Here is a 14,585-nt window from a genome sequence, read left to right as displayed (position 1 = left end):
AAATAAATAAATAAATAAATAAATAAATAAATAAATAAATAAATAAATAAATAAAGTTAATTGCAGGACCTGGCTAACTTAAGAAGGCCGAATTTTAATTATATATCTATGAGACTTCTAGGTAGGTGTCTGGCTACAACCAACTCTTATCTGGTTTTCACAATGTTTTTTTTATCATTCAGGTAAAATCTACAAAAATAAAAATTACCGATGGAGAGCTCATTACAATCTTTAATCCACATAACATCACTCCACCCAAGGAGGATTTAGTATGCTTTAAAATGGACTAGAACACACTAAACCTATGTGGTAAAAATGTACTATCTTTCCAAGCCCCCCAAAGATATCTTAGTAACAGCTCCTTACCTTTGATGGAGGGTTTGGCAATGACGCTGAAGGTTTCGGAAGCCTATGGAATAAAAAATAAGAATCACAGTTATGGTTTTTCATAGACAAGCAAACAGAGAGACTGGGCCAACTGAGGACTTAGCAAGTGCTACTTTCATGGACTAGCTTCTCCTCCATGTGTCCTCCTGGACTATCACCTCAGTGTAAAGAATGACATTTCTCAAAATGAAGAAATCTACATTTTGTTCACATTGGAATTGTCTGAACTAAAAAGTAAATTAGAACTTATTTGTTGCAATGGAACTGCTTTTCTTCAGCCTCTATAAATTTACATTTTGGCGTTGTAGTATTTTTTCCTTCATAAATGACGAATCCAGCATATATTTTTTTTAATTTAAATACAATTTAGTTAACATAGAGTGGAATCCAGCATATATTTAAAAGTGAAAATTATTTTAACTGTTGACAAAAAGTCAGACAAGCTTGACTTTTCTTCAATTAAAGAGAAGTTTAAATGACATATCTTCCTTCGGGAACCTTTAACCAAAAGCTAATCACTTCTGAGGAGAAAAGATTCTAAAAAATAATGGGAGTACAAAGACATAGGTCTCGAATGAGACAAACAGGCACTGAGAAACCCAGGGAAATATTGAACAAAAAGATAGGGTTATCAATTTCCACCAGTTTCCACTAATTGTTTTTCTTTTTTCACTAATTGTTTTTTAAAGTAAGACCTATGCAATTTGCTAAAAACAGCAACTATGTATCTCTTAAGAAGTCACTTTATCTTCATGTATCAGAGGAGAAAGCTATTATAAGAATCTGGAAAAGCTATTATCACACCCATAAAATCTTAAGAATAGTTGCTAAAATCTAGAAAAGAAACACATTCTTTTCAGCCTAAGGTAAAGTCTTTATATTATATTAAATATCTTTATGAAGGATATAATAACACAGAGCAAATCATTCTTAAACTCATTTTCTACCCTCAGACACAGATTGTGTTTCATCCTTTGAGTTCCAAGTGCTGGGCATAATAAAGGTACTTGGCAAACATCTAATGACAGTGAAAATGGTACAAAACCTTTAAATGTAACTTTCAAAAATATTCTAGGGGTGCCTGGGTGGCTCAGTCATTTAAGTGTCTGCCTTTGGCTCTGGTCATGATCCCAGGGTCCTGGGATTGAGTCCCTCATTGGGATCCTTGCTCAGCGGGGAGTCTGCTTCTCCCTCTCCTTCTATCCCTTCCCTACACCTCCCCCATTCCCCACTCTTGCTCTCTCTCTCTCTCAAATTAAAAAAAAAAAAAAAATCTTTAAAAAAATATTCTACATTCCATCTCTTGTTTCTTCTAATCTTTATTTCTCCTAAAATGATCTTCACATTAGTGAAGTCTAACTGGAGATAAAATAGTATAATGTTAACACTCTAAAATCATACCAACTCATAATTCCAGTCCTAATACTCATCAGTTTCTGCAATCAGTATCCACCAAATCAATTTGTTCCAATAAATAAGTGTCTATTAAAAATCACCTTCAAACCATAGTCTAGGAGGTAACTCAAGAATAATTTATCAGAAACAGTGATGTGATAAAGTCATTAAGGAACCTATTGCTGGGAAACCAAGAAGCACCAAGGTACTTTCTAATTGTGACTAAAGATGAACGATACTTACTTTAAATATTTTGATAAGTCATCACTTAATTCTTTAGGGATATAATCAGATATCAGACCATGTGCATAACGAATATAATCCTCTGAAAGAAATAGAATGGAGAGTATAAGGAAAAAAAAATTAGTAACAGCTATGGTAGTTTTACAGTCAAACTGACCAGAGTTAAAATTCCGGCCTTATCTGGCCTTAGAGACTCACTTAAGCTCTTAGCCTCCATTTCCTCCTTTGTAAAATGGGGATGCTAATATCTCTGGTTAGAGCAGTGAGCTTTATTTCATGGATGAGATATGACAGGGTGATATCAAAGAGATAAGATGACAGAATACAGCAGATGCCCACCAAATGATAGTTAAAACAAAAATTCAGGGTCTTTTTCTTAGTTGAGGCCTTTGAATACAAATAAAGCTCAAAATCAGCTGTAACGACATGACATATTCATGCCTTTTAAAGACTAATCTTTTCTAGGTGTTTCCATATAGAATAAATATAATTAATGAATAGTAATGAATATATTCATTTAAGAGACGTAATATATGATATGTCTCTGTCAAGTACTTGCTTTATAAGAGTCCTGAACATTATATATACTCTCAAACTAATAAAAATGCCTTCAGAAATGTAAAAAACTAAGCTCGGTAGAAGGTATAATCATTAATTCTAAAGCATGTGGACACTCAGTACTAAAATGAAGCCTCAGTATCAATGAGATGCAGTTATATAAGTCAAAATCTGTTTTTTTTTTTTTTTTAAGATTTTATTTATTTATTTGACACACAGAGAGAAAGCACAAGTAGGCAGAGAGGCAGGCAGAGAGAGAGAGGCAGAAGCAGGCTCTCCACTGAGCAGGGAGCCCGATGCGGGACTCGATCCCGGGACTCCAGGATCATGACCTGAGCCGAAGGCAGTCACTTAACCAATTGAGCCACCCAGGCGCCCTCAAAATCTGTTTTAAAGCCTTGTTTTTTAATTCAGTATTTTATGTAGAATACTAGTGGATAATCAAACTTAACATATGGGATAATCATACGGGGATATAAACTACCAAAAGCACTATCTCAGGTTTGTTGCTGGGATATTCATTTGCTTCTTTTTTTCTTTCTCTTCTGCCTCCAAACTAAGATAATAATTTGCCTAAGCATTAAAGTGACTGCTTCCTGGAGCACAAAATCTCAAAGTCTTCAGTGAGAGATTTACACTACCAACGTAGAACTGAAAGTTATCAACGGGCCCTTCTTAAAATGTGTTCTTGGTTCTAGGTTAGTAATTATCCAATAAGTCATGAATAGACAAAGGGAACTAAGAAAGCCAACACATTATTCGTTTGCCTCTTCTGGTAGCTTCCTGAACTAAAGATCTAAAAAAAAGGAAAGCTTACTTTATCACTAGGCCCTACATGGCAATATAGCCATGTCCAGACCCTTATATTTAGAGACTGGTACAAACACTGGATTCAGAGCGGAAGACGTGGCCTAGCTAGGATGGGTGACCTTGGATAACTCATTTACTCTCTGAGACCACAGTTCTTCACTTTTAAAATGAGATCTGTCTAAATAATCTCTAACATCCCTTCACCTTCTTTAAAAAAAAAAAAAAATCTGTGGTCCATCCATCCACTCCTTCTCTTTTGTTAAAGCCAGTCAAAAACCGTGAGAGCTGGTAAACTCAGTGTGGCCAAAGCTGTCCACTATTTCCAGAATGGCAGGAGTCCTCTACCATCTACATGTGCAAGGTGTTTTAAGGTAGATTTCTGCAAATCAAAGACTGCCTGAATTACCTTCAATCACAAACAGACTCCTGGTCCTAGTTTTATTTGTTTTAATGACGAAACTCAGATGCTTTGGAATTGTATGCCCACAACAGGGGAACACTGAATTGGCGCTTAAAGTCAGAAAAGTTTCTGTCCCACCATTTGGGAATGTTAATTGCATTATATAGCTGTTTTTATTCAACTATACATAAAAAAATAAGAGGACACTACACTGGAAAAAAACAAAAGAATGTACCATATTAACCTAAAAGAAAAAAAATTGCCAAGGGAATCAATTTTCATCTAAAATCAAAACATTAAGACCGATAGTAGGACATACACTTCTTGAGAATAAGATGCAGAGAGGTGCAGCCCATTGGAAACCCAGGACCACACAAACAGTAGGACAAAAAAAGTAAGAGTGTGGGCTTCAGAGTCAGGCAAGCTCCATCAGTAGCTCAGCTTCACCATTCACTCACTGTGGAACTTTGGGCGCAGCCTCCAGACTCTCACTGTCAAATAAGACTTATAGGGAGGGTCAGCGGAGATACTGTATCCACAGGCAACTCAAGCAAAGGGCTTGACACACAACACACCCTCCATAAATGATAGCCAGAGTTGTTAGGCTGGTTATGACCATTAGTGCAAAATAAATACGTGTCAAAGGCACGATCTAAGTATCAATTAGTGACAGAAATGATCTATGGTAGAAATCTTACTGGGTTCTGAAATAAAATGCACATGTGCCACAAGATCCAAGAGAACACATGGGCAAGAATGAGAAGCTTCTGAGACACTAAGATTGTAAAATCGGGGACGCCTGGGTGGCTCATTGGGTTAAGTGTCTGCCTGCAGCTCAGGTCTTGACCTCAGGGTCCTGGGATTGAGCCCCGTGTGGGCTCCCCGCTCAGCAGGGAGTCTGCTTGTCCCTCTCTCTCTCCCCCTCCTCCCCGCCCCCATACTCGTTCACTCGCTCTCTCTCCTCTCTCTCAAGTAATAAATAAAACCTAAAAAAAAAAGATTTTAAAATGGTAAGACAGGCATTTATACATCAGCAACTTACTCCAGGCAAAAATGATTTCTGACAAAATGATTTATTCACCTTCCTTGTCACTGGAAACCTGGTCACCAGAGAAAAATGCAGTTGCCTGTACCCGGCCACCGACATTTACGTTACTGCTTTTTAAGGCTGATACAGTCTGATGAACCTGTGAAGTAACCAAAAAGGGAACATCAGGGTATTTCCAACTAATGTTAGAAATCCACCACCTTCCAGATGCTTCTCAATCCATTTAAGATGCAGGAAGGAGCATCTGAGGATCTAGAAATGTCTTCACCAGGTATCAGATGATGAGAGATGGCCACAGCATTTTGGGATGATGTCATGACATGGACTTCTTAAGGCCTACACAATATGAGAACACTGGCTCTGGAGTTGGGCTGCTTGGGTATGCTCTGTGACCATGGACTACTTACTTAACCTCTCTGTGCCTCTATCTAATGGGGACATGAGTAGTACCTAATGCATAGTACAGCTGAGGATTAAATGAGTTCATGTAAAGCCCTTAGAACAGAACCTGGCACAAAGTTTATATGCAATCATTTTTCTAAACAGAATAAATCAGAAATTTCCTACTTCCTAGATGCTGGAGGAGCAAGACGGCGGAGGAGTAGGAGACCTGGATTTCATCTGGTCCCAGGAATTCAGCTGGATAAGGATCAAACCATTCTGAACACCTACAAACTCAACAGGAGATCGAAGAAAAGAATAGCGGCAACTCTCTGAACAGAAAAGCGACCACTTTCTGGAAGGTAGGACGTGCAGAGAAGTGAATCCGGGGGAGGGGGCCTCCGATGCTGCTTCTGGCAAGTGATAGAGCAGCGGAGCACAAAATCGGAACTTTTAGAAGTCGGCTCCACTGAGGGACGTCGCACCAGCGGCTAAGTGGCAGGTGGAACCCTCACTGGGACAGTGTGGTCTCAGGACCCTCGGGGTCACAGAAAGACTGGGGGTGCCTGAGTGCAGCAGAGCTCCCAGGTATCGGAGCAGGGAAGCCGGTTGCAGAGACAGAGCCGAGGCCCGGGCTCTCAGCTCGGGGTTGCCATAAACTGTGATCCGTGGCACAGTCAGGCCACTGCTCCTCCAGCAGGGAACCAACAAGCGGCAGATCCGGGAAGACTCCCCTTCCTTCCCCAGGAGGAGCGGCTCGGGAGCGCACTGCAGGGATCTGCTGGGTTTGGAGACTCCGCATGGGGTCGGGTGCCAGAGAGAGAAATGCTGGGTCACAGGCCGGGTGAGCACGGAGTGCGGCCGGAGACCAGGCAGACGGGAGTGATTGCTTTTCTCTGGGGGCGCACTGAGGAGTGGGGCCCAGAGTACTCGGCTCCTCCGGGGCAGAGACTGGGAGGCCACCATTTTCACTCTCATCCTCCAAAGCTGAACAGAAAGCTTGCAGGGAACAAAAGCTCCCAAGAGCAAACCCGAGCAGATTAGTTAGCCCAGACGGGGCAAGGGCGGGGCAATTCTGCCTCCGGCAAAGACATTTGGGAACCATGGCAACAGGCCCCTCCCCCAGAAGATCAGCAAGAACAGCCAGTCGAGACCAAGTTTACTGATCAATGAGAACGGCAGAACTCCAGCACTAGGGGAATACAGCACATAGAATTCATGGCTTTTTTCCCAAGATGCTTTAGTCTTTCAATTTTTAAAATTTTCTTTATTTTTTTCTTTTTCTATTTTTTTTGAATTTTTCTTTTTCCCTTTTCAACCAACATCGTATCAATCCCTTTTTTAAAAATCTTTTTTATTTCTCATTTTTAGAGTCATATTCTATCCCTTCATTGTAGTTAACCTTATTTTTTGTATATATATAAGTTGTTCTCGCTTTAAAATTTTGGGATACAGTTTCTTCTAACAGACCAAAATATACCCCAAATCTAGTGTATGGCTTTGTTCTAGTCTCCTGCTTGATCACATTCTCTCCTTTTTAAATTTTTCTTCTTTCTTTTTTCAAACAATTTCTTATCAATTCCTTTTATAAAATCTTTTATAATTTCCATCTTTACAGTCATATTCCATCCCTTCATCATATTTATCCTTATTTTTGTATATATGTAAGTTTTTCTTTCTTTAAGATTTTGGGAGGCAGTTTCTTCTAACAGACCAAAATACACCCAAAATCTAGTGTGTGGCTCTATTCACCAGCCTGATCATATTATTTTTTCTTCCTTTCTTTTCCCCCTGGTTGCGGGTCTCTTCTGATTTGTTTAGTGTATATTTTTCTGGAGTCGTTGTTACTCTTTAAGCATTTTGTTCTCTCATTCATCTATTCTTCCCTGGACAAAATGACACAATGGAAAAACTCACCTCAAAGAAAAAGAACAAGAGGCAGTACCAACTGCCAGGGACCTAGTCAGTATGGACATTAGTAAGATGTCAGAACTAGAATTCAGAATAATGGTTATAAAGATACTAGCTAGGCTTGAAAAAAGATACTAGAAGATACTGGAGAATTCCTTTCTGGAGAAATAAAAGAATTAAAATCTAACCAAGTTGAAATAAAAAAGGCTACTAATGAGGTACAATCAAAAAATGGAGGCTCTGATAGGATAAATGAGGCAGAAGAGAGAATTAGTGATATAGAAGACCAAATGATGGACAATAAAGAAGTTGAGAAAAAGAGAGATAAACAACTACTGGATCACGAGGGCAGAATTCGAGAGATAAGTGATACCATAAGATGAAACAATATTAGAATAATTGGGATCCCAGAAAAAGAAGAAAGAGAGAGAGGGGCAGAAGGTATATTGGAGCAAATTATAGCGGAGAACTTCCTTCATTTGGGGAAGGAAACAGGCATGAAAATCCAGGAGGCACAGAGAACCCCCCTCAAAATCAATAAAAATAGGTCAACACCCCGACATCTAATGGTAAAACTCATAACTCTCAGAGACAAAGAGAAAATCCTGAAAGCAGCTCAGGACAAGAGGTCTGTAACCTACAATGGTAGAAACATTAGATTGGCAGCAGACCTATCCACAGAGACCTGGCTGGCCAGAAAGGACTGGCATAATATATTCAGAACACTAAATGAGAAAAATAGGCAGCCAAGAATACTATATCCAGCTCGGCTGTCACTGAAAATAGGAGAGATAAAAAGCTTCCAGGACAAACAAAAGTAAAAGAATTTGTGAACACCAAACCAGCCCTACAAGAAATATTGAAAGGGGTCCTCTAGGCAAAGAGAGAGCTTAAAAGTAACAGACCAGAAAGGAACACAGACAATATACAGTAACAGTCTCCTTACAGGCAATACAATGGCACTAAATTCATATCTTTCAATAGTTACCCTGAATGTAAATGGGCTAAATGCCCCAATCAAAAGACACAGGGTATCAGTTTGGATAAAAAAAACAAGACCCATTGATATGCTGTCTTCAAGAGACTCATTTTAGACCCAAAGACACCTCCAGATTGAAAGTGAGGGGGTGGAAAACCATTTACCATGCTAATGGACATCAAAAGAAAGCTGGAGCGGCAGTCCTTATATCAGACAAATTAGATTTTAAACCAAAGACTATAATAAGAGATGAGGAAGGACACTATATCATACTTAAATTAGTCTATCCAACAAGAAGATCTAACAATTGTAAATATCTATGCCCCTAACATGGGAGCAGCTAATTATATAAACCAATCAATAACAAAAGCAAAGAAACACATTGACAACAACACAATAATAGTGGGGGACTTTAACACCCCCCTCACTGAAATGGACAGATCATCCAAGCAAAAGATCGACAAGGAAATAAAGGCTTTAAAAGACACACTAGACCGGATGGACTTCACAGATATATTCAGAACATTCCAACCCAAAGCAACAGAATACACATTCCTCTCTAGTGCCCATGGAACATTCTCCAGAATAGATCACATCCTGGGTCACAAATCAGTTCTCAACCGGTACCAAAAGACTGGGATCATTCCCTGCATATTTTCAGACCACAGTGCTTTGAAACTAGAACTCAGTCACAAGAGGAAAGTTGGAAAGAACTCAAATACATGGAGGTTAAAGAGCATCCTACTAAAGAATGAATGGGTGAACCAGGAAATTAAAGAAGAATTAAAAAAATTCATGGAAACAAATGAAAATGAAAACACAATTGTTCAAAATCTTTGGGATGCAGCAAAGGCGGTTCTAAGAGGAAAGCATATAGCAATACAAGCCTTTCTCAAGAAACAAGAAAGGTCTCAAATACACAACCTAACCCTACACCTAAAGGAGCTGGAGAAAGAACAGCAAAGAAAGCCTAAACCCAGTAGGAGAAGAGAAATAATAAAGATAAAAACTTTTACACAGCAAAGGAAAACAGTCAACAAAACCAAAAGACAACCGACTTAATGGGAGAAGAGATTTGCAAATGACGTATCAGATAAAGGGCTAGTATCCAAAATCTATAAAGAACTTACCAAACTCAACACCCAAAGAACAAATAATCCAATCAAGAAATGGGCAGAAAACATGAACAGACATTTCTGCAAAGAAGACATCCAAATGGCCAACAGACACATGAAAAGTGCTCAACATCACTAAATCCTCAATGAGATACCACCTCGTACCAGTCAGAATGGCTAAAATTAACAAGTCAGGAAATGACAGATGTTGGCGAGGATGTGGAGAAAGGGGAACCCTCCTACACTGTTGGTGGGAATGCAAGCTGGTGCAGCCACTCTGGAAAACAGTATGGAGGTTCCTCAAAAAGTTGAAAATAGAGCTACCCTATGACCTAGCAATTGCACTACTCGGTATTTACCCCAAAGATACAAATGTAGTGATCCGAAGGGGCACGTGCACCCTAATGTTTACAACAGCAATGTCCACAGTAGCCAAACTATGGAAAGAGCCTAGATGTCCATCAATAGATGAATGGATAAAGATGCGGTCTATATATATACAATGAAATATTATGCAGCCATCAAAAAAATGAAATCTTGCCATTTGCAATGACGTGGATGGAACTAGAGGGTATTATGCCAAGCGAAATAAGTCAGTCAGAGAAAGACAATTATCATATGATCTCACAGATATAAGGAATTTGAGAAACAAGGCAGAAGATCACAGGGGGAGGGAGGGAAAAATGAAACAAGATGAAACCAGAGAGGGAGACAAACCATAAGAGACTTAATCTCAGGAAACAAACTGAGGGTTGCTGGAGTGGAGGGGGGTGGGAGGGATGGGGTGGCTGGGTGATGGACATTAGGGAGGGTATACTGTGGTGAGCGCTGTGAATTGTGTAAGACTGATGAATCACAGACCTGTACCCCTGAAACAAATAATACATTATATGTTAATAAAAAAATTTCCCACTTCCTAGGAATTTAAGAAAAGAGACACAATCAATAAATATAAACGTCACTTTGCTATTCGTGACATTATCATTTGCTAAGGACAAAAACTAAATGCCAAGATCCTTCTCAGCACTTACCCTGATTCTTCACCTACTACTAAGGCAAATGAAGGGTGAACCACAGGGACACTTTTAAAATCCTTCCACTATTTTGTACAGTAGGGGCCTAACTCTGCAAGGTTCATTTCCATGTTTCTAGGTTCCCTGTGTGCCCTGTAACATGATATGACAAGCATGTTTTTACATACAAGACAGAGGAGAATCTTAGGAATCAGTACTATACTGGTATCCACTGACCTTGAAAAACTTTGTTATCAATAGACCCAGTCTGGTGAGATTCTTAATCAGTGTGTAAGTACACAATCTTAGACCAGTGGCTTTCAAAGTGGTTTGTTTGTTTGTTTCTACTATGCCCACAGTAAGAAATATATAGCAACCCAATACTTAAACACATATATAAATATATGTTTCAAACTTAATACTTGTCCTTACTCTCTGCTATATTTTAATATATCCCATCCCATCCCATCCCATCCCATCCCAATCCCATTCCATTCCATTCCAAGAGAAATACTGGTTTTGACCCACTAAATCAATTTGGAAAACACTGCCCTAGACTTTATATTATTCTAGGATTTTAGGATCACTAAGATCCCTCAGGCAACCAGAAGCTGAGAGTGAGACACACTTCCTCTAAGCCTGAATCCTGTCTGCCTCAGCCCCCTGCCTTGCTATGTGATCAACGTCAACCTCTGAGACAACAGCAGGACTGAGAGCAGCAAATGTGCATCCCACCTGATACTACCTGGCGTGGAAGACTCAAATCTACATCACCAAGTAGTGAGAACTTCTTTTGTCCAGTGGTGAGGATCACGGGCAATGGGGATGCAGGTCAAAGGAAAACATCAAGCTAACTCCAGAAACACATGAGTTATGGAGGATGAAAAGTAAAAGATTTCTTTTCATATTTGGATATCTTTACAGTTTTTCTCCTTTAGCTGGATATACAAGATGGCCTTTGGATTCAGACTTAGCACCTTCTCTAAACAATTTTTAAAAGGAGCATTAAAACTTTTTCTGCCATAAGGTATTGGAGATGTACTATACCTTTTTTTCCAGCCACTTTATTGTCTTCTCCTTGCTGTACTTGTAATATTTCTTTTTGTCTATTTCTGGATTAAAGAGAAAAAAACAGAAGAGTGTATTAAACAAAAAATAAATTCATGATATGTATATATACATATAGAATATCAACAACAATTAATGTTTCATAGCAGTTTATATTCTTGAAAAACTCAATTTATAAGCCTGAGAGCATATTTGAGAGGTTAAAAAAAAAAATCCCCAAACAGAACTTGGGTGCCTCAGGTTTCATCCAAAAATTAAATGAATGGGAATTTAAGGAAATCATCAAATTTTACTAAGTTATCATCCCAAGGAGAAATTATTTTTCTTTTCCTTTTATTACATCTATATGAGATGACAGATGTTAACTAAACTTATTGTGGTGATCATTTCATAATACCTGTGAGTCAAACCATACCATACACCTTAAACTTAGACAATGATGTGTATTAATTACTTCTTAATAAAACTGGAAATAAGTACACAAACAAGTCTGTAGAAAATCTGTAATTTTTAAAACTCAGCAAATTAACATGCCAAGCAACCTTCATTTTTTTTGAAATAATCTGAAGCTTAGCTCAGTGTTTTCAATGAGAGACTTCTTTTCTAAAATAAGAATGGAAATCCCAAGAAAGGAAACTGAAACTAAACACAGATGCGTATGAAGTGCACTGCAGGCATTGAGGGAAAAAACCTTGTTAACTACGTGGTACTATCCTGGTGGGATTAGCGAGAAAGAAGAAAAGATATGCCTATCTTTGAACGCATTACCAGTATAACCGTAACTATATCTCAGGGGAATTTGGATTTACGACAGGCTTGACCTGGCCCTTAATGGGGATAAAACTTTCACCTCTTCTAAGTTATACTTCCTCCCCTCACAGTCCACCTAGCTTTACATACTGTGACACGAGGCGTTATTTCCTTGGTAACACTTCATTCATGGAGTTTTTTGCTTTCTATGCAATCGGCAGAGGCAGAGGCTTGCGGCTCCCAGCCTCCTGCCTCATGCAGGAGTGATCTTTGAGATCCCCGGAAATCTTAGGGCCAGATGCAAACTCCCCCCGTGTGACTTTGCTACCCGGATAGAATGACATTTTCTCTTTCCTCCATAATCTTTGTGGGAAATGGAAATGTATCTTCAAGCCTGTGTACGTTCTTTATATACATCTCTCACTGATGTTCAGAATGAATCTCAGGTGAAAACCACTGTTTGTCCCCACCTTAAACGACTGGGTTAGAGTGAAGTGAACTACATTGTCCAAAGTCACTGAGCCATTAAGCAGGGTACCTACTAGGTACCCTAGCCATTAAGCAGACTCCTACTAGGCTAACTTCAGAGCTGCGGATCTGATGTTCATTTTATCAAGATCCATTAGGTCTTCACCCTTCTCAGTACTTTTGACCCTGTTCTTTGTGGGAAAAACTTCTCCTCCATGATTCTACAAAAACTTTTCCTCTTGGTTCTTTTAGGTCTCTGGTGACTTTTCCTCTGATTCTTTTTGGGCTCTGCTTCATCCTGCTCTGAGGCCAGGTGTACCCTTCTCTGGGGGTGAGTTCATTTTGTTTCAAGAAGACCAAATAACCCCAATCAGGAAGCCCAAAGCCCTGAGCTGAGGCTCTGTGCCTAAAGACAGACTGTTCATCTTCCTCCCAAACCATCCTCCCGGTCAACCAGGCTCGGATCTCAAAGCCATCACTTCCTCCTGCCTTGCTTTCCACATTCTATCACTGGATTCCAGCGTTACCTGGTGGAGGCCGTGGGGGAGGAAAAAACAAAACAAAATGAACAAACAAACAAACAAATGCCATGTCAGAAACGAGGAGGCTTAGCTTCTCATGGATCAGTAACTACTTCCATTTTTTTTAAAATCACCTTTATTTAGAAATAATGTTCATATGGTTAATATCCCCATTTTAAGTGTACAATTTGAGGAGTTTGAACAAATGTATACATACGGTCATGTAACTATCACCCTAAACATAAAGGCTGCTCTGAACATTCTTGCACAAGTCTTTGCATGGAGATGTGTTTTCATAAGTCTTGGGTAAATGCCTAGGAGTAGAATTACTGAGTCTTAAGAAACTGTCAAGTGGTTATACTATTTTATGCTTCCACCAGCCAGGTAGGTGAGTTCCGGTAGTTCCTCAACTTATTGTTTTTCCTTTTTATTTCAAGCCACTCTAGTGAATACTAATGATATTTCCCTGTGGTTTTAATTTACATTTCCCTGGTGACTAATGATATTGAACCTGTTTTCGTGTGCCTATGGGCTATTTATAAATCTTCTGTTGCTAAGTGTCTGTTCAAACTTTGTGCCGATTTTTTTTTACTGGGTTGTATGTATATCATCTTATTACTGTGTTAAGAAAACTCTATATATTTGAGATACATATCTTTTATCAGATAGACCATGTAAACATTTTCTTCCAACTGTGGTTTATCTTTTCTTTTTTCTTAATGGTGTCTTTCAAAAAACAGAAGATACTAATTTTGATGAAATGTAATTTATGGTTACATTTATAATTTTTTTTTTTATGGCTAGTGGATTTTATGTCCTAAGAAATCCTTGCCTATCCCCAAGGTCACAAAAGTTTTCTCTTATGTTTTCTTTTAGAAGTTCAGTAGTTTCCATTTCTGCATGTAAATTAGTGATCCATTTTGAGTTAATTTTTTCTGTATGACTGTGAGGTGAGGGTTAACATTGTTTTTCATATGAATATCCAATTTTTCCAGATCATTTGTTGAAAAGACTATCTTTTCTCCCACTGAACTATCTTGACACTATGGAAAAAATTCAATTGACTATATAAGTGTGGGTCCACTTCTGGATTCTCTATTCTGTTCCCTTATCTATATATTTATCCTCATACCAATGCCACACTTTCTTGATTACTATAGCTCTAGAGTAAGTCTTGAAAGCGGATTGTGTAAGTTCTCCAACTTTGTTCTTCTTTTTCAAAATTGTTCTGGTTATTGCAGGTCTTTTGCAAATTCATATTAATTCTAGAATCAGCTCATCATTTTCTTCCCCCCACTCCCTCCAAAAAAGTCTGATAGACATTACATTAAATCTATAGATCAGTTTGGAGAGAATGGACATCTTAACAATACTGAATCTTCAAATTCATGAACATGGTACATCTATTTACTTAATTCTTTAATTTCTCAGCAATGTTTTGTAAAATCCAGTGTACTGGTCTTGCACATACTGTGTTATATTTATTTCTAGGACTTCATGATCTTTGATGATATTCTGAATATGTTTTTATTCCATTG

At 38.6% G+C, this 14,585-nt stretch overlaps 1 protein-coding gene across 3 annotated transcripts in view; it reads right to left on the bottom strand.

Annotated features, from left to right (window-relative positions):
- Positions 1-14,585, bottom strand: part of RNASEH2B (ribonuclease H2 subunit B) — a 70,028-nt gene that overhangs the window by 16,277 nt on the left and 39,166 nt on the right. For all 3 annotated transcript variants that reach the window (XM_035003456.1, XM_035003453.1, XM_035003454.1), the window contains 4 exons: positions 11,288-11,352; positions 4,875-4,980; positions 2,026-2,107; positions 367-409 (listed from right to left, as the gene is read on the bottom strand). In XM_035003456.1, the coding sequence (XP_034859347.1) occupies positions 367-409; positions 2,026-2,107; positions 4,875-4,980; positions 11,288-11,352 (296 nt within the window). The remainder of the gene's footprint in view (positions 1-366; positions 410-2,025; positions 2,108-4,874; positions 4,981-11,287; positions 11,353-14,585) is intronic.

The sequence above is a fragment of the Mirounga leonina genome, unplaced genomic scaffold, assembly GCF_011800145.1.
Source record: "Mirounga leonina isolate KUSES-001 unplaced genomic scaffold, KU_Mleo_1.0 Mir_127, whole genome shotgun sequence".
NCBI lineage: Eukaryota > Metazoa > Chordata > Mammalia > Carnivora > Phocidae > Mirounga > Mirounga leonina.
The sequence above is the reverse complement of the archived record's forward strand: the minus strand, read 5'-3'. Positions and strand labels throughout refer to the sequence as shown.